Source organism: Grammomys surdaster, unplaced genomic scaffold, assembly GCF_004785775.1.
Source record: "Grammomys surdaster isolate TR1022 unplaced genomic scaffold, NIH_TR_1.0 221, whole genome shotgun sequence".
Lineage (NCBI taxonomy): Eukaryota > Metazoa > Chordata > Mammalia > Rodentia > Muridae > Grammomys > Grammomys surdaster.
Genome location: NW_021604666.1, coordinates 1,824,942 through 1,843,992, shown reverse-complemented (window position 1 = coordinate 1,843,992; position 19,051 = coordinate 1,824,942). Strand labels below are relative to the sequence as shown.

Sequence of the window (19,051 nt, the reverse complement as noted above, 5' to 3'; positions counted from 1 at the left end):
ATACATACATACATACATACATACATACATACATACATACATACATACAGGAGTCTGATGAGATGGCTCAGTCAGAAGAGATGCTTGCTGCTAATCCTGATGACCTGAGTTTGATCCCTGGAAACTACATGGTGTAAGGAGAGAACCAACCCCCACAAGCTGTCCTCTGACTTTCACATGTGTTCCATGGCACGTCTCCCTTCCACAAAATATATAAAATGGCCCATGCAATTGTTAAGGACAAGGGTTTGGCTTACTAGTACATAGAAAGGCAAATGGATGTGGAGATCTGCTTAGAATCACAGAACTATGGAGCTAGATACAGGAGTAAGCTGGTTAGGGAGACCAGCCTCAAACAGTGAATTCTGCATTCAGTCAGAGACCCTGCCTCAATATGTAAAGTGAAGAGTGGTCCAGAAGAACCTGGGCAACCAACTCAGGCCCCAACACACAGATGCACAAAGGGCACAGACACTCTCACACACATGTATCTTTACACACATAACTCCATATAGGGGAATATACACATACATACATGCAAACCACAAACACATGAAAAAAGGTGTTTATAAGGGGCAGACAAACAACATGATTTAAATAAAGGCACAATACTTCTTGGTGGTATGGGACAACAAAAAAGGCACATAACCTACTTAGTATTTTAGCCAACATGGGCCTAGGACTGCTAGGATCTCCAACTTTTCAAGAAAAGTCATTTGGATGTTAGTATGAAAACCTCATCCTTCTTTTCCTCCCTCAGACCACAATACTTGACACAAGTCACGTAAATATTAAATTACTCAAACTCATTTTTCTTTCATTTGTTTTTGAGCTAGGGTCTCATTACTGTAGTTAAGACTAGCCTCTAATTTCCTATGTAATCTAAGTACACTTTGATTTTTTACTGCCTCAGTCTCTTGAATGTTGGGATCACTGGCACACACAACCAAGCCTGATCACATCCTGGGTTCAAGTGATCTGTCTCAGCCTCTTAAATATCTGAGATCACAGGCCTGTGCCATTGCACTCAGCAAAACTCCCATTATTCAATGGTGGCAATGCTTTTAAATTAAAACACCAACACCACTAACATAATTTTTTTGGGACAACCTATAGCATAAGCCAGTAACAACGTTCAACAAATAGTATGAGCAAACACATTCTATCTAACTCTTATGCCCAAAATACAGGGAAAAAAAAAAACCTAAGCTTTCTAGGCAGTACGAGGTCACTTTTTCCAACATTAATTAAAATGGAGATTAAAAAAAAAAAGACAGAAAGCCAATAGAAGAAATGCAAAGTGTACTACAAGGGGACACTCACAACTTCAGAAGAATCAAAGTCAGAAAGAACTTGGGGGAGCAAAGAAACTGAGCATGAGACAGACTACTTAAGGAGGAAGATGTGGTCAAACATTAAGAAAGAAAGATGACAAACCAATGATGAAACCACTGAACTCTTTCACTTCAACCAAACCAAAAGGGAAATAGAAGCCCCATGAGACGGCAGTGTAAGCCACGAAGGACAGTGACTTGCTTCTTCATAACAACACCTGTCCCTACCTGGCTGCACTAAATTGTAAGCAATTTCTTTCACATCTTGTAGCGATTTAATGGTTGCAGTTCCACTTGCTGACTAACCTATCTAAAACAGACACCACCTGGAATCCACCCAAGGTTTTCATAATCATCTGTTGTTGTCAATCAAAGCAAGTCAGCATCCTGTGGGCATCCTACTACTTACCTGCTCCTGTTACTGGCAGCTCTTTCTGTGGGAATGGTCACTCAGAGAGGTATGCTATATCTTGCTTCATGATACTTACACATTAGGCACGTGGCAATTAGCTTTATGCTATCTCCACCCATTTCAATGTTGGCATAATCATATCAACAAACAAATGAGGCATACCCTAAGGTCAATGACTCTGTTGTCTAATCTTGTATCTTGGTTAACGGTAGCTCTTCCGTCCTTAAAACAAAAAAAAAAAAAAAAAAAAAAAAAGAAGGGTGGGAGGGGATGAGAAAAACAGATTTTACCAGTATTTTGAAGTACACAAGCACATATACACCCCACTCTAAGAAATAATGTTCCCTTTTAGTGAGAGATGTGTTAATAATGTACATGGAAATCACGAAGCCAAGATAATGAACAGAATAAAAAGAAAGCCAGGGAGAAGTTGGTGTTAGAAGACAGAATTGATGCTGGGTATGGTATGGAATGCCTCAATGCTAGCACTTGGGAAGCAGAGGCAGGTGGATCTGAGTCTGAGGCTAGTTAGAACTCACAGTGAGACTCTGTCTCAAATATAGCCCCTCCCCCCAACCAACAAAAGAGAAAAAGGAGTGAAGGGGAGGGAGACTTAGACTAGATATGTCTCAGTGGGTAAAGCATGTTATAAAGGATGAATACTGAACTTCAAATCCCAATTATCACTGGTGGTAATACATGGAGGTAGCTAGACTAGCTTAATCAGTGCGCTCTAGGTTCAAAGTGAGATACCCTGTCTTAATATAAAAGGTGAAGAGTGGCTAAGGAAGACAGACAGACATTATCAACCTCTGGCATCCAGTATGCACCCACATATGTACCCACATACATATATACACACATGCATACACATACACACCCAGCCACCCACACAAAGACAGAGAGAAGGTAAATGAGAAAGAAGCTATAAGCGCTACTGTTTTCTTTTCCGTCTCCAAAGCTGCTCACTAGTGGGGCACCAGAACAACTACCAAAGGTCCCCTAAGACTTTAGGGAATCCCTGGAATCACTCTCAAACCCCCTCCCTTTCTGAGGGTGAGACAGTGTTTCTCTGTGTAGCCTCAGCTGTTCTAGAACTTGCTCTTGTAGGTTAGTCTCAAACTCAGAGATATACCTGCCTCTGCCTCGAATTAAAGGCATGTTCTGCACCACATGTGGCTAAATCTCTTTTTCTTACAATACTTCTCATTCTTACTCATGAATGTATTAAGAATTTGTAAAAGCTGTATGATTGGTAACTTCTCAACACTATGAATTAAAAAACTATGTGAGAACATAGATGTATACAGTCAGTTTTTATACACTTTGTCCATATTTAACATGACATCACACTTGTAACAGGAAAGTTTTGTTTTGGAAAACATAAAGTATGTTTTGGACACTTACTTTTTATCTAAAATATATTCAAGCATGCAATATTTTACTGACAAACATCAATAAAACAAAAGCTTATGGGTTATCTTTTATATTTTTAAGAAAATAAAAAAGGGCTTTTTTCCTTTTGGATTCTGGGACTCTTGCCTGCTAGATAAACCTCTACCACTGAACTGCATCCCTAGCAGTAAAACAGATCAGGACACCAAAAACTTCTAGAGATACGCTGGTGTAAGAGCAATGTAATTGAATACTAGATTAACCCTCTCCCACTGAGCTAAATCCCAGCCCCTCTAAGTTTAAGAACAGAACTCAAATCAATTTCCAAATACACTTAATATAATCAATGTTACAGACTACCCAGAGCAAGCACATACTATGACATAAACTTTACCTCTTCTCCTTCCACTTCAGGCCGAATGGCATCATCCAGCTGCAAGGGCAGCCGAGGTTCAGCCAAGCTAATCACATAAATCTGAAATTGAGAAATTGCCAAAAGTATTAAGGAGTCAACAAAACCTGATAAATCTTGTTTAAAGACAATCTACATGAACTGATGTTTGCATACATCTTTAATTTAAACTACTTGGTGAAATAAAATAAGGTAATATCTGTTTAAAAATAAATTATTTATTTTTATTATGTGCATTTGTGTTTTGCCTGCATATATGTCTGAGGGAGGGAGTCCAGTTCTCTGGAAAGTGAGTTACAAACAGTTGTAAGCTGCCATGTGGGTGCTGGGGATTGAATCAGGGACCTTCCACATCAGTCATTAATCAACTGCCCCTGAGCCATTTCTCCAGCCCGGGTAATATCCATTTTTAATCTATGTAACAGAGATGATATTGTTGGCTTTTTAGATTGTTTGAAGTCAACGAATATTTTATAAATCCTAGGTATGCACCAATGTAATAAACAAAAGCTGTAATTAAGGAAATCAATTCCAAAGCTTCAATTAAAACAAGTCTGCCACAAGAACCAAAGCATTAACATAGGAGTTGCTATTACTGTTAGCAGTACTCAGCCATTCCCCACCACTATGACCAGCCAGGCTACACCCACCTTCCTTTCTTTATTCTTTGTCTCCATTAACTGTCTCCTTTCATCAAACATCACATTTCTCTTCCTGCTCTTCTGGTCGGGAGCTGCCTCACAGGGGATGTTCTTTTATGCTGTCAAAGTCCCTCAATACTCACATATACTAATTTTACAGTTTAGTGATAAAAATAGTGAGTTTATAAGTAAGGTAAGGTTTCCTGAACACCCTTAAAAACATATTACCTATCACTTACACCCCGTGAATCACAAAAGGGAATTTCCTTTATTTAGTTAAGTCAGGAAAAGAAGCTGTATTTCTGAGAGAGGGAAGAAACTATTCCTTGTCTTGAAAACTTCTTAAGCAAACATTCATTCATTTATGTATATATTCTCTCAATTTGTAGATTACACTTGGCATTCAAAGAAAGTGTCAGAAGGCTTTACTCTAAAGTAGAATTATCCATCATGGTTCCCTACACTCAAGTTTTAGGCTTCCTTTGGTTAACACAATCTTGACCTTCAAATCCCAAGTTGAAGAACCCAAGTACTACGACTTTCATAACCAGTGGAAGGAAATTCACCCTCTCCTTCATTGGGTCTGAGTTCACATAGTACTTGGCACAAAATATATACAAGCAGTAACTGTTGAATATATAAGAATGAGGGACAGTCAATAGCTTATGATACAATTTAAATTTGTTGTAAAATACTTTATTATAATATTATTAATATATAAAATGTTATATTATTTATGATGAAACTTGTAAGTTTCTAAGACTTAAATATTTATTATTAATACTTCTAATGTAAGATATGTGCTCTGCCATTGAGGTAGGCCCCTCCCAGTAAAAATCAAAAAAGTATGTGTTTTATTTATTTACTTATTTATTTATCTATCTATTTATTTATTTTATGTATGTAGTACACTATAGCTGTCTTCAGACACACCAGAAGAGGGCATCAGACACCATTACAGATGGTTGTAAGCCACCATGTGGTTGCTGGGAATTGAACTCAGGACCTCTGGAAGAGCAGTCAGTGCTCTTGACCACTGAGCCATCACACCAGCCACCCTTATTTAAAAAAAAAAAAAATCATTACATTTTCCTTAGTAGAGTACTGAAAACACATCAGTTGGAAGATAGTGGTGATATATCCTTTTTGTCAATATAAATGGATTTCTTTAGTAGACTCAACAAAAACCAAAGCAATGTGTCTGATCAGCTCAGCAAAATACAAGATTTTGAGTTCTATGACAATTAACTCCTATTAAATTTAACTTCATTCCCAAATCGGTGGGTATAGATGTCCTGAACTCTCAACCAGTCATTCTCACTCATGCTCTGAAGCACTCTACTACTTCCTTCTGTGGGAAGGGGTCTTTGTGTACATGTTCTTTCTGAGAGAGGGAAGAAACTATTCCTTGTCTTGAAAACTTAAGCAAACATTCATTCATTTATGTATATGAATGTACACATATATATGAGAATTTATGCTCACATGATAGGACAAAGGTGGAGGCCAAAGAACCATTTTATGAGTTGGTTCTCTCTTTGTATTAAGTGGGTCCCACAGCACAAAACTAACTGATTCTGTGATTAATGTAAACCTCAGAATTTTACATCAACTTGTTGTTGTTGTTTAGTTTTTCCCTGAGACAGGGTCTCACTAGGTAGATCAAGCTCACAGATATCTGCCTACTTCTTGCCTCCCAGTTGCTTTGATTAAAGGTATATACCAATATGCCCAGCTACAACTATTAAGAACATAAAGATCTGTCATAAAATGGTCAAAGAATCCCTCAAATCTATATATAATTTTATCTGTGTCTCTCTTATTCTTTCTTTTCTTATGGGTCAAATGCAGGGTACCATGCATGAAGCTGTATCTCCAGCCCTTATATTACAAAATGAGTTAGTTACCTTCTGGACGTGCAACTCAACATCCTGCTGTGTACAGCTTCCAATTTTCTGATTTACTTTTCTCACAACACCTTCTACATCAATAATACTTTCTTTGTTGATGCTGTCAAGAGAAAAAAAATCCTCAACGTTAATAATCTCATTAGAGGTGTCAGAATTCATTTGATATTTAAGCAGCAGAATATGTCAAGCCATTCTTTAATACAGGAGACAGTTTCAATAAAGCCAGCCTCTTCGATCTACTGCAAACAAGCTATTTCGCAGTATACTTTGTGAGACTTGTTTAAAGAGATGACTTTTTAAAAAGATGCCACAGTTTAGTAACCATTTATAAGATACTTGGGAACATAAAAGGCAATAGGACAAAGTGAACTGTGAAATGTAGTAAAGTCTTTGAATTATTAAAAAACCCTTTCCTTCTTATACTTGAGATTCACTAAGATCAGCATTTCCTATAATAAGAAACACTGGCTTCAATAAATGCAATTACTGTTATGTAATGGAATTAAATAATAGAAGAAGGTCAACCAAAAAGTGTTTCAAGCACTAAGGTTATTAGGGTGCTTCTTTGCAATTACAGTTTCATTGCCTAAGTTTTTTTTTTTCTCTCTTTGCCCCTGGACTGTGACTGATAACCTGGTCGTGCACTCACACTTAAGAAATGCTTGTGTGATACTTGTATTTGGTGAAAAATGTAAGATTTAGTGTTCATGGAAAAGTTCCTTTCATTCTGATACAGAATTGCATCTTCAGTAGTTGAGATGTTATTAGACACCCTAGAAACCACACACTGCCACCTTTACACCAGAAAACCACAGGAAGCTACAAGGTAATCTATAATGGGTTGGAAAGCCTAGGCTATACTGACTAGGATTCTGTCACCAACTACCTTTTAAAAAAGAACTAACAAATCAGGCAGTAGTGGTGTATGCCTTTAATATCAGCACTTTGGAGGCAAAAGCATTAGGATCTTTGAGGTCAGCCTGGTCTCAGATTGAGTTCAAGTAAAGCCAGAGCTATACAGAAACTCTGTTCCAAAAAAGAATTAAGTACTTGTAGCTTTTCTCTCTCGAGTATCCTATACTACAGCTATCACTGAATACCTAGCTAAAAAAAAAAAAAAAAATCGTAATTTGTAATTAAAAAGTAGGTGGTACCTGTAACCCGGAAGGATCAGGTTTACCGATCCGTTTACTACAAAGAGCATTTCCCAACCCTGGCACTGTAGTGTCGGTCTATCTTCTAACAGCTGCCTCTCTGCATGCATGAGCATACCCGCTGCCTGAAGAGACATCCAGGGCTTGTTTCACATGTCTCCAGAAGGAAAAATTTTTCCTCACTCATCAATGTAATATACTGGCGACCAACCCTACTCCAACTAGAGCACCAATCTTCCTGTTGTCCATAAGCTCATGGCTCTTTGGTTTTACATCCCATATAGAGGCCTCTGATAATCCTCTCAATCTTCTGTCAGCAGGGAGTCTTTTTCAAAGCCACTTAAGTTAAACATGCTCCCCAAATCCCTTTGAGATAGGGTTTCATTATATTGGCCTGGCTGGCCTAGAATTTATGTAACCATGGTTGGCCTCAAATTCAAGAGATCTCCCAGCCTCCTGAGTACTGGAATTAAAGGTGTGTTACACCATGCCCAGTAACATTGCTTTAAAAAAGAAAAAAAAAAAATCACAATGACTTAATTGTGTGTATGTATGTGTGTGTATGTGCGTGCGAGCACACACACATGTAAACCAGTAGGAAGCTGCCGTGTATGTCTGTCTCTACATATGGTGTACAGACATACACGCAGGCACACACTAAAACACACGATAAAATAAAGCTCTACCTCGATCAGTGAGCTTGGCATTCTAGCTTCTCACCTGACTTTGCAAGGTCACTAAATAAACTGCCGCAATTTCACTACTCTGAGTCTCCAGTGATTTATTGCAAAGATGTTGTTTTGGGCACAGTGGCTCAAAGTTGTTCTGAGAATGTATGTTTGTTGACATGAACATAGCCATGTCAAGGACCCCCAAACCTCAGACTCATGGGAAAATGGTAGTTTTCCTCTGGACCATGTGCAGATGATGACAGGTGCAGAAAATGTTCCCCACAGCTTACTCCCCACTAGACACTTACTGCCTCAGGACTGCTCCCTACAGAGACTACTCCTACTAAGATTAGCTAAACCTGTCTCCTTAATCCAGCTGTATACTATAAACCTTGATTAAATTGCATGCAATAACCTGCCTTTCTGTTTACCTCTATAAAATAAACATGTTGAACTACCAAGGTGCTCAGATTCAGACGACAACTTGGGGAAATCAGTTCTTCAATCTGACCATGTGGGTACAAGGGATCAAATTTGTCAGGCTTGGCAGCAAGTACCTTTCCTTGCCAGACTACTTTGCTGGCCCAATCTCTCCACTCTTTGTATTTATTTTTTAAGATTCACATGTGTATGATGAGTGTTTTGACTGTATGTATATACAGGTACCATGTGCTTCCCTGGTGCCTACGGAGGCTAGAGGAGGCTGAGTTACAGATGTCTGTGAATGGCCATGTTGTGAGAACTGAATTTGGGTCCTCTGTAGAGCAAGTACTCTTATCTACTGAGAAATCTAGTTTCACACTAGTTTCCTTACAGAAAAATACCGAAATGTGAATGTGATGGTTTGTATATGCTTGGGCTAGGAAGTGGCACTATTAGGAGGTGTGGCCTTGTTGGAGTAGGTGTGTCACTGTAGGTGTGGGCTTTAAGACCCTCATCCTAGCTGCTTGGAAGCCAGTATTCCGCTACCAGCCTTCAGATGCAGATGTAGAACTCTCCACTCCTCCTGCACCATGCCTGCCTGGATGCTGCCATTTTTTCCTGCCTTGATAATGGACTGAACCTTTGAACCTGTAAGCCAGCCCTAATTAAATGTTGTCCTTTATAAGATTTGCCTTGGTCATGGTGTCTGTTCACAGCAGTAAAACCCTAACTAAGACAGTAGGCAAAGATCCTCTACTTAGGACTGGTGGGAGACTCCCTTATTAGTACCAGATGTTAGGTTTCAAACCTGAGACAATTGGATGAGGTGCCTATTTAACATGTCAAAGGGGACCTGGAGGCCAGGTTCTCCCTGTATTCCTCAGTCTCTACCAGTTACAAGGCCACCCTGGCTGGCACACCACACCTCTTACTCTGAACTCTTCAGCCCAGGGGGTTAGGCTTCTCTTTCCTATATAATCCAACATTTTGGTTACTGGCCTTCTTTGTACCTTTGGGCCTCTTAGCTGCCGCAACAGTCCCCCCGCCCCCCACCCCTCACCCCCAGCACAACTCAGTCTGGTCATGTCCATTCTGGACTATCCCAGATGTCCCTGCCTCTGGATATGCTCTCCCACATGTCTATAGGAAACCTTCTCTTCCAACACATCTAGAAACAGTCAGTCATATTCTGTTTTCCTAGTTTTTTTCATTCACAGATGTTCTTTAAATTTTGGATAATCTATTTAATATTTTTATATATCTAAACTTACGCCTTTACTTACCCCTATTTGCAGAAATGAGTAAATTCACAAGAAAAAGAACATAAACAAGAAAATTAATTTATAACAAAGGACTAACTCTAAAACTTTCTGGTAGAACCTGTAAGCAGCTGAGAGTTTTCTGTGTATTTGTGTGTGTAGATACACATGCACCCTTAAGGTCAACACAGTGACAAAACTACCTGCCAATCTAATTGGTTTATTTTTCTGAGTTGGGGTGGTTTTTGGAGACAGTTTCACAAACCCCAGGCTGTCTTTGAATTCATTATGTAGCCTAGGCTTTCCTTGAACTCCTTACGTCCATCTGAGATTACAGACGTGTATGTACCACTATACCCAACCCCAGTGTAATCATATGATTTTTCACTGACTTATACATAAAGACAGTGTATATGATACAGTCTGTCACCAGAAAGACACTGGACTAGGTAGCACAGAATTCCACGTTTGAAAACAAACATGCCTCTATGTCTGCATTTTGAAAAAGGATTATATCTACCAGGTAACTAGAAAGCTTCAGTTTCAGAGATGATGTGTAATGCAAAATAACCTCTGGTGGAAAGCAAAGGAACTCCCAGGAGCTGATTTAGTACAGGAGAAATGGATGAAGTAAATTAAACACATCTCCTCAAGAGCTAGGTCAGCTGTTTTTATTATTAATGCCTGAAACACACTGCATCGTATTCCATGCCTCTCATTTTCAACCATTCTTCTGACTCTCCATATAATTAATCACTCAGAAAATACGATAAATTAGTACAATCTTGATATCAAGATGTTCTTAAGGAAAAGGCAAAACAGATTTCATGCCATCCATTAGGAACTGCCAACCACCAACTTAAATTTTAGCTATAACCAACAGTTTCCTTAGGATAAAACTGCAAAAAGGATCATTTTTTTATGTTTTATAAAAGCCTTCTATGAGCTTGGCTTTGTTTTGAAGGTTGTTCTATTAATCCATGTTGGCCTTGAGCTCACTGTCCTCAGGCATGTACCACCATACTATTCCACTTGCCCATTTTCAGGGGGTCAATTTATTAAAACATAATTCTGACCTAGTTAGGTTTCTATTGCTGATAAACACGATGGCAAAAAAACAATTCGTGCAGAAAAGGTTTACCTCATGTTTTAGTTGTTGTCCATGAAGAGACTCAGGGTAGAAAGTCAAGGCAGGAGCCTGGAGGCAGGAACTGAAGCAGTGACCATGGAGCAGTGCTGCTTACTGGCTTGCTCAGCCTGCTTTCTTATAGAACCCAGGGCCACCTGCCCAGGAGCAGCTCAGATCACAATGGGATGCCCCCACCCCCACCCCTTCATCAATCATTAATCAAATAAAAGCCCCACAGGCCATTCTGGTTGAGGGTATTTTCTCAGCTGAAGTTCCCTCTTCTCAAATGATCCCTGCAGAGGTCTCTGTGACCACCATGGCCTACAGAGTTAACAATGTGTGGGAGGCAAGAAGGTGGTTCAGTTCAGTAGCCCATGTTGGTTCAAACTCCAAACCTCAGGAATCTGACACCAAGTAGTTTATTTTAAACATATTTTGTTGAGTTTTCCTGGTGATGATTAACTTAATCTTGTATGCACAACAATAAAGCTCAAGTTGTAACTACATTGAAACTCTTTGTAAAATACAATACATGTGACATCTTCCATAAAGATGAGGTCTACAGACTGACAATCTCAAGACGTGGGTCTAGGGGAGGACCTGGTGTGGTCTCAGCCACACTGACAGCACAAAGAGGAGCAGGCTATTCACCATGTCCACTTCCAGCCTTCTGGGGAAAACAGGTTATACATCCCTCCCTTTGAAGGGACATTCCTGGCTCCCCTCATGCTCATCTGTGAGCACAAGGACCTTGACACCCTCACACCCTCACACCCTCACACCCTCACACACACACACACACACACACACACACACACACACACACAGAGTACAACTTACCTCTTGTCAACTTAATACACAAATGTATCACTATTAAAACCATAACCTTTCTTTGTCCCTAGATCTCATGTTAATATTAATATCATAATACAAAACATAAATAACTTTAACTGTTCCAGTCTTTTAAAAATTCCACTTATGGGATTGGAGAGATGGTCCAGTGGTTAAGAGCACCTGGCTGTTCTTCCAGTAGACTCTGAGTTAAATCTGAAGCACCCATATGCTAACTCACAAATGCCTATAGCTCCAGTCCAAGGGGACCTGACACCTTCCTCTAGCTTCTGCAGGCACAAGGAAAACAAGTGGTACACAAAGCTACATGCAGACAGACCATTCATACACATGAATTAAAAAAAAAAAACCAGCTAATTAGTCACAGTAAATTGAAATTGTTCATAATACAACTGCCAGTGCATCACAACACAAGGCTGTCAGTCAGCCCCTTCTCATGACTGAGACCTTCAGAGACATCAAACGCCATAGGTGACATGACAGCCTGAGACACAAGACTGTAACAGGCCTCCTGCTTACTCCAAATTAAACATTAAGAAGATCAAATACTTTCTAATCCTTTCAGAAAAATAAAGTAGGAAACTACAAATGGATGAAGGGAGATAGGAAAGGAAAGAGGAAGGGAAGGAAGGAGGGAGGGAAGAAAAGGAGGAACGGGCACAAAGGTGGATTAGTGAACTTTCTTTCCCTCAGTAGGTCATTGTACTCTGGAGATCAGTGGGCTAAAGAACAAAACTCATAAATGCCATGAAAAGGCTCCTGTTGAGTAGATAGTTTGAAGGTCATGGCTCAAATTTTCATTTCTACTTAGGCATTAGATGAAAAAATGTTAACTAGCACACCACTCTAGTCAAAGGCATGGCAATACTGCATGCACATGGGGAAGATATAAATGTGGGGAGGGAAAAACCAGCTCAACTTTCTTATCTTGGCTTTGGGTCCTGGGCCAAGTGCCAACTCTTCCACCCTCTTTTCTTTTTTCTCTCCCTTCCATTCATCCAGTTTTGTTGTCTTTCTAGAGTATAAGGAATCACCTAGGATGGGTGTTAGCAAATGTTTGCAATCCCAGCACTCAGGAGGCTGAGGTAGGACTGTTGTGAGTGAAAAGACACTTGAGCTATGAAGTAATTAGAAGCCAGCCTGGGGTATAATATGGGACCCTGTAATCTATCTAAAAACATCAACCAAACCAAACCTCCAGCTTAGATTGTCACTTACCTGGGAAGGACAGAATGTTCTTAGATTTTAAGCTATTTATTGGCTGTGCTGTGGCTAGAAACTTGGGCTTCATCGCTCATGTTGGTGAAGTGTTCTACTTCCTACTAACCTCCAGCCTTAGCCTTTAAGCTATTTTTTAAAAAAATTAAGAAAATAGGGTTTTAAAACTTATTTTTTGGGTTTAGTAGTTAAGAGACCTTGTTGCTTTTGCAGAGGACCAGGTTCAGTTCCTAGCACCACATTGTGTATTTACAAACATGCAAACAATCATACACATAAAATAAAATGATTTTTAAAAAAACCTACTTACTTATTATCCAGATTCAAATGCTACAACAACTTCATCCTCTATGGTCACTGGTTTCTATTTCGTACACAACTCCACATTTTTTCTCTCATTTGCAGAGAATATGGAATGCTTTATAATCTTTATGTCACCATTTCACAGTATTCTGTTGAGTTTATCTGTGTATTTTTAAATGCTGAAGAAGCTTAACACACTTTTATTTTGTAGTTCATAAGTCACTGTTAAATGAGTTCCAGGACAGCCAAAGCTACACAGAGAAACCCTGTCTCAAAACACCAAAAAAAAAAAGTCACTGTAACACACAAATCTCTACAGCACTGCCTGCATTATCACTCAGACATTTCCTTCTAAATTCCAGTTATGTTTAGTGCTTGAGAGACACAAATACCATTCCATTTAAATGTTACATGTGACCATAAGGCAGGCATTATCATTTAAAGATGACAAAAAATAAAATAAAACAAAACAAAACCAGATCCTGAGAGGTTAAATAATTAGCTGACCATCATGCAGCTGGCCAAGTCAAAGGTTATTTGTTACTGACCCAAAAATTAGCACTAAATTTAAATATAAGTGTATCTTCACCACACTTGTAAACAATACACTTTCCTCCTCCTCCTTCTCCTCCTTCTTCTTCTTTTTTTTGGTTTTCCTAGACAGGGTTTCTCTGTGTATCTCTGGCTGTCCTGGAACTCACTCTGTAGACCAGGCTGGTCTCGAACTCAGAAATCCACCTGCCTCTGCTTCCCAAGTGCTGGGATTAAAGACGTGGGCCACCACTGCCCAGCACACTTTCATTCTTAAGACTCTATGGGCTACAATGTTTCTCTAAAGCTTTCCTGACACCCAAGTAATGGGCCATCTGCTAAGAGTTTTCCAATGTTCACCAATATTATTACCTTCTTCAATAGCGCTGATAGTTTGATGCCCTAATGTCAACTTTATTTAGCAGAGCTCAGCAGAATCTTTGTATGAAACTAATGACCTCATTAGTTATGATTTAATGCCATAAAGTAGCTGGGAATTTCTGACAACAGATTTTAGATTTAATCTTACGTGTATATGGAGCTCCTAAGTTCAGAGAATAACTTAAGACTGCCAGTCCTTGCCTTCTAGTTTGTTTGAGACAAGGTCTTATCATTTTCCTGCTTTGTACGCCAGGCTAGCCAGCCAGAGCTTCCAGGGATTCTCTTTATTCTTTTATATCCCCGTAGGAGTACTGGGATTACAGATCCATAAGATACCATGCCTGTTTTTTACATGGGTGATTCAAATTTAGGTCCATAAACTTGAATAGTATGGCAAATGGCTTCACCTACTGAAAAATCTTCCCAGTCCTAGACTTAAGTTTTAAAAAAAAAAATACTTACTTATTGCCATGTACATGGGTGTTTTGCCTGCATAATGTGTGTGCACAGTGCTTATGGATGCCAGATGAGGATGTCAAATCCCCTGCAACTGGAGTTATAAACAGTTATGAGGTACTATGCAGCTGGGAATCAAACCCAGTTCTCTGCAAGAATAATTAGTTCCCCTAATTGCTGAACTATTTCTCCAGGCCTCCTAGACTTAATTTTTAAAGCATACCTTTATCCAAAATTTCAGGACAGAGCTACATACAGTTATTTCTTCCCTAGCAGATAGCAGTTTGTTCCAACAAAGAGTCAATGCATGTAGGTTCAAGGAGCAGCAATGAATAACAATGCAAAGGCTTAGCCTAAGCTACCAACTTATCTAATTGGCTTCTTTGGGTCTCAACTCTAGGTAAGTATTTACCCTTACCAGAGAACTAACATGTCTCCACAGGTTTTAATCTCTTTCCCCTTGTTGACCCAAGTTTGGCCAGGTGCCTGGACCAATGCATGTGCTAATAAATAAGTTTTCTAAGTCAGTGAGACTTCTGAGTACTATTTTTTTCTATTTCACAGTTCTAATAGTTAATGTAGTAAACAGAAATTTTATACCTTCCAGCCAGTGAAATATCTATTTTAGGTGAAATATCTCAAAGGACAGAAAGTAAACAAAACTAGCATGTAGCTAGGTGACTCACTAGAGAATGAGGGATGTACCTGTGACTCACCCAGCTATCAGTAAATCATTTAACCACAATGACTAATACAAAGAAAAATGAAGCCAAACATATATTTATATACAGAATAAGCTTTGTTTTCAGAATCAAAACAGCCTGATGTTTGGGGTAGAGTGAACCTGAAGAATAATATGTAATTCTTAATTTAAAAACTACTGGAGCAGAGGCCAGGAGAGCTCTGTGAGTTCCAAATCAAACTTGTCTACACAACAAAGTTCCAGGCCAGCCAGAGCTACAAAGTGAGAGAATGTCCCTAACAAAGCGAGCATCAAAACTACTATCCATATAAGTTATAGTTCTTTAAAGCTGCTGCTACAAAATCAGCCTTAACCCTCAAAATGTTGCATTTATATTAACTGCTGTCCTCTATTAACACTTGATACTGAAAGGCTTCCAGAGCACTTTACCAAAACAAAAAAACAAAACAAAACAAAACAAAACAAAACAAAAGCTGCCTTTATAAGACTTAATTGTAACTCACAAATGACACTGAATTAAAAACTTTTTTCAAAAGAAAAAAAAAAGTCTGACTTCTTGCTCAACTCTGTAAAGAATCAGGTGACAATGTAAAATGAGGTCAAAAGCACAGCCTTCTGCTTCCTGAAAATTTTCATTTTCAGAAAGACCGTCAACCATTTCAGACACACAATTAGGATTCTGGCCTTAAATCCCTATGGAGTCAGATGCCCTGTGTAATTCATTTGGTTGCTTCATTTTTCTGCTCATTCGGTCACAAGAAAATTGATCTAACACACTGATTAAAATGATCTGCTCAAGCGTCCTATGGCACTGAATCTAATTAGTGAGCTAACTTTTGGGTGAGAATATTGATAAACTGGATTATCCCTGGACACATTTTCCTTCACATTAAACTCCAATGTTTCTTCTCAAGGAAAAAAAAATTCAAAAGCTCAAAATTAGCAATACAGTTTAGTCAATAAGGCCTCAGATTTAATATCTAAAGTAAATGCTAAGATCATTATCTACTTAAGATATTAAAAGTGACCTTGATTTTTGCCTTTTAAGTGATTAGGAAACCCCAGCTGGAACTATCTGATTTGGTATTTTTAATAGTGGAGTCCTAGCTTTTCTCCACCTGGTAAAAGGCCAATGGGAATAGGGTTAAACATAGGGCTGTATGGAATTAACATATAAATACCATTCTTTCCCCTACTTTGTTCTCAGAGTTCATGTTTTATTGTCCAGTGTCCTTGGGTTGCAATCTTCAAAATGGAAACACCTAGAGAGCCAACAGTGTTCAGGTGCTCCCTCTGCAGTAAAATAGCCACAAACATTTCATATGTAAAAACTGACCCAGGAGAGAATAAACAGTAAGTGGGGATTAAAGGCAGCCTTTTCCTCATACACATATTTCTGTGGGTATTATTTTCTAAACCAGATTCTGGCAGCACTGTTGGCTGGCCCACTCCCTAAGCAGCTGGCTTCCCCCAAACAATGTGCTACAAAATATTCTTTTCAATCACTTCATGCTTCATTGGTCCTCAAATTTTTAACGTCAGCTAAAAACATAAGCAAGCTTTTCATTTTATATAAGCACAACACCCAAAAGTGGTTTAGAAGCTGGTCATGTGCTGTTTTGATCTTAATAGGAGGCCACTGCGTATTTTTACAGAACCCATTGTTTTCCAAATTTTTCTTGTATAATCATACTTATAAATGAAAAGATAAAAAGCAAAGATCCTCAAGAATTCTGCTAACTAAGTGTCTAAAGACTGTAAGTCTTCCATTTTTGATTCCCACTGTCAGGCAGAATATACAGACAGGCCCAGCTGAGTGGCAGATTGGGTCACAACCCCACACAATGGCCTCAGTCTGGGTGTGAGAAAAGCACCAGGAGTCTTTAGAACAGGGAACTTACAGACATTGCCAGGCAAGGGGAAAAGAAAGGAGCAGAGGATAAGGGAGTTCTGCGTGAGGAACAGGATGATGAAAACAGTGAGGGAAGGGTTCTGGGAGAAGACCAGCAGGATGGGAGAACAGTGGAGTCATTTCTACTGAGTTCCCTAAACTCTGAAGCCATCTTCCACTCCTGTGGAAACAAACAGGCAAGACCTTTTTCAAGAAGATGTAACACTTGTTTAAGAACAATGCCAACAATATCTGTCTATGTTAGGCATCACCAATGAGAAACAGGAGGCCAACGATCACAGTGGTAGTAATGCGGGTGATTTCAAGCATGAAGAAACATTTGGAACACATAACATCCGTGACCCTGAGTTATTAGCTACATCCATTTGTGGTTGTTGTCCTACCTTCCCTCCAATTCCAGGCAGCTTCCACACTACTTCACAACAACAGAAGCAACATTTCTTTCACAAGCAAATTACAGATATTTTTCTCAAAGTAAAGTGCTATGTATTTACTAACCACTCAACATTTGTTCAACCTACCTTTAAAAAGTCAAATTCTTACCCTTTAAACATGAGCCATTAAGTTTCTCAGCATTATGCCATTAACCTCACCTACCCATAAAATGTCATCTTACTGCCCAGCTTCATGTTGCACAGTGATTTTCAAGGATATGTATGTCACACAACAGAACTGACAATAAGTCTCATTTTAGAAAAATGTAATTTAATAGGATGTTCATGTCTGAATGTTGTGGGAGCACTTTCTCTCGGAAGAACAGAGAGAGAGAGCAATTGGGGGAGTTTTAGCTTGTACAGCAGCTGGGTGACAAATACCTGCAAGGCAGTACATCGAGCAACAGGACCAGCCAGCCAGCAGATGCTTGTGCTTTACAGAAGCTTAGCAGAAGGCAGTTACTTTGACTTCTAAGTCTATAGTTGCACTCTCCCCAACAGTTGCATTACCACACAGCTGCCTCACTGGGGGATTTTGCACTTCATTCCTCACAATGGGAGTGAGAGGAATTATAAAATACACTGCTGACGGCCATGCTGGCAAGGAAAAGGCCAAAGCCTCATCAAAAGTATGTGGGATTATTAGATCTATCTGGTAGCATCAAGGTTCCGTGTTTATAACTATTAAATTTTTTATTACTGAGATTATTGAGAAAAAATAATTGTCATTGCAAACAAAAAACTCAGTTATAATTCCTTTTCTCCTATTGCTTTTACAGCATGCTTTTAAATATGGGGTGATTCCTTGGGAAGGCCCTTTATAAAAGAAGCAAACATTAGCATTAATGTTAGAAAACTTAATTCTTCCTTTGGAATTGTTTTTGTATCAATGAATTCAAAATATTTCCCTTTACTGTATAAACCCCACTATCCTCCCATCCTGCTGGTCTTCTCTTAGGTTAGACCCCTTCCCTCACTGTTCCCATCAACCTGTTCCTCACCCAGAATTCCCTTATCCTCTGCTTCTGTGTAAACTCAGTATTTCAATCCTGTATCTCCTTTGTAAAGAGAGACAGAGAGACCCCAATCCAATGCAACTCATCTGGAGGTTGTACCAATGTTTTTAAGAAAACTCTCTTGTCAAGCAACCCAAACAATTACCAATTGTCACCATGAGTCTTAGTCCTAAGAATCTTCATTTTTTACAAGGTAACAAAAGCCAACAATACACTTTTTATTAATTACTCTGGCTTAATCCTTTAGTATATCAGTGCCAAAAGTTACATAATTATAATCTTAGTATGATGTACTAAAGCTATTGTATAAAATTGGCTACATCACTTACATGTAATTAAAGGTTTTATAATTTGTGATAGCTTACTTACTCCCACACATTGCTAGCTGTATAAAGTCTAATTTTTAATGCACTAAATAGATACATGCTTTAAACTGTTTTTTTAGCACATGCCTTTAATTCTAGCACTTGGGAGGCAGAGGTAAGCAGTGACAGACAGAAGCCCT

At 39.0% G+C, this 19,051-nt stretch overlaps 1 protein-coding gene across 1 annotated transcript in view; it reads right to left on the bottom strand.

Moving 5' to 3' along the window:
• Dars (aspartyl-tRNA synthetase) overlaps window positions 1–19,051 on the bottom strand; it is a 50,495-nt gene that overhangs the window by 17,917 nt on the left and 13,527 nt on the right. Inside the window, exons 5-7 of the mRNA XM_028773129.1 lie at window positions 6,102–6,204; window positions 3,536–3,616; window positions 1,909–1,968 (exon numbers count right to left, since the gene is read on the bottom strand). Of these exons, the coding sequence (XP_028628962.1) occupies window positions 1,909–1,968; window positions 3,536–3,616; window positions 6,102–6,204 (244 nt within the window). The remainder of the gene's footprint in view (window positions 1–1,908; window positions 1,969–3,535; window positions 3,617–6,101; window positions 6,205–19,051) is intronic.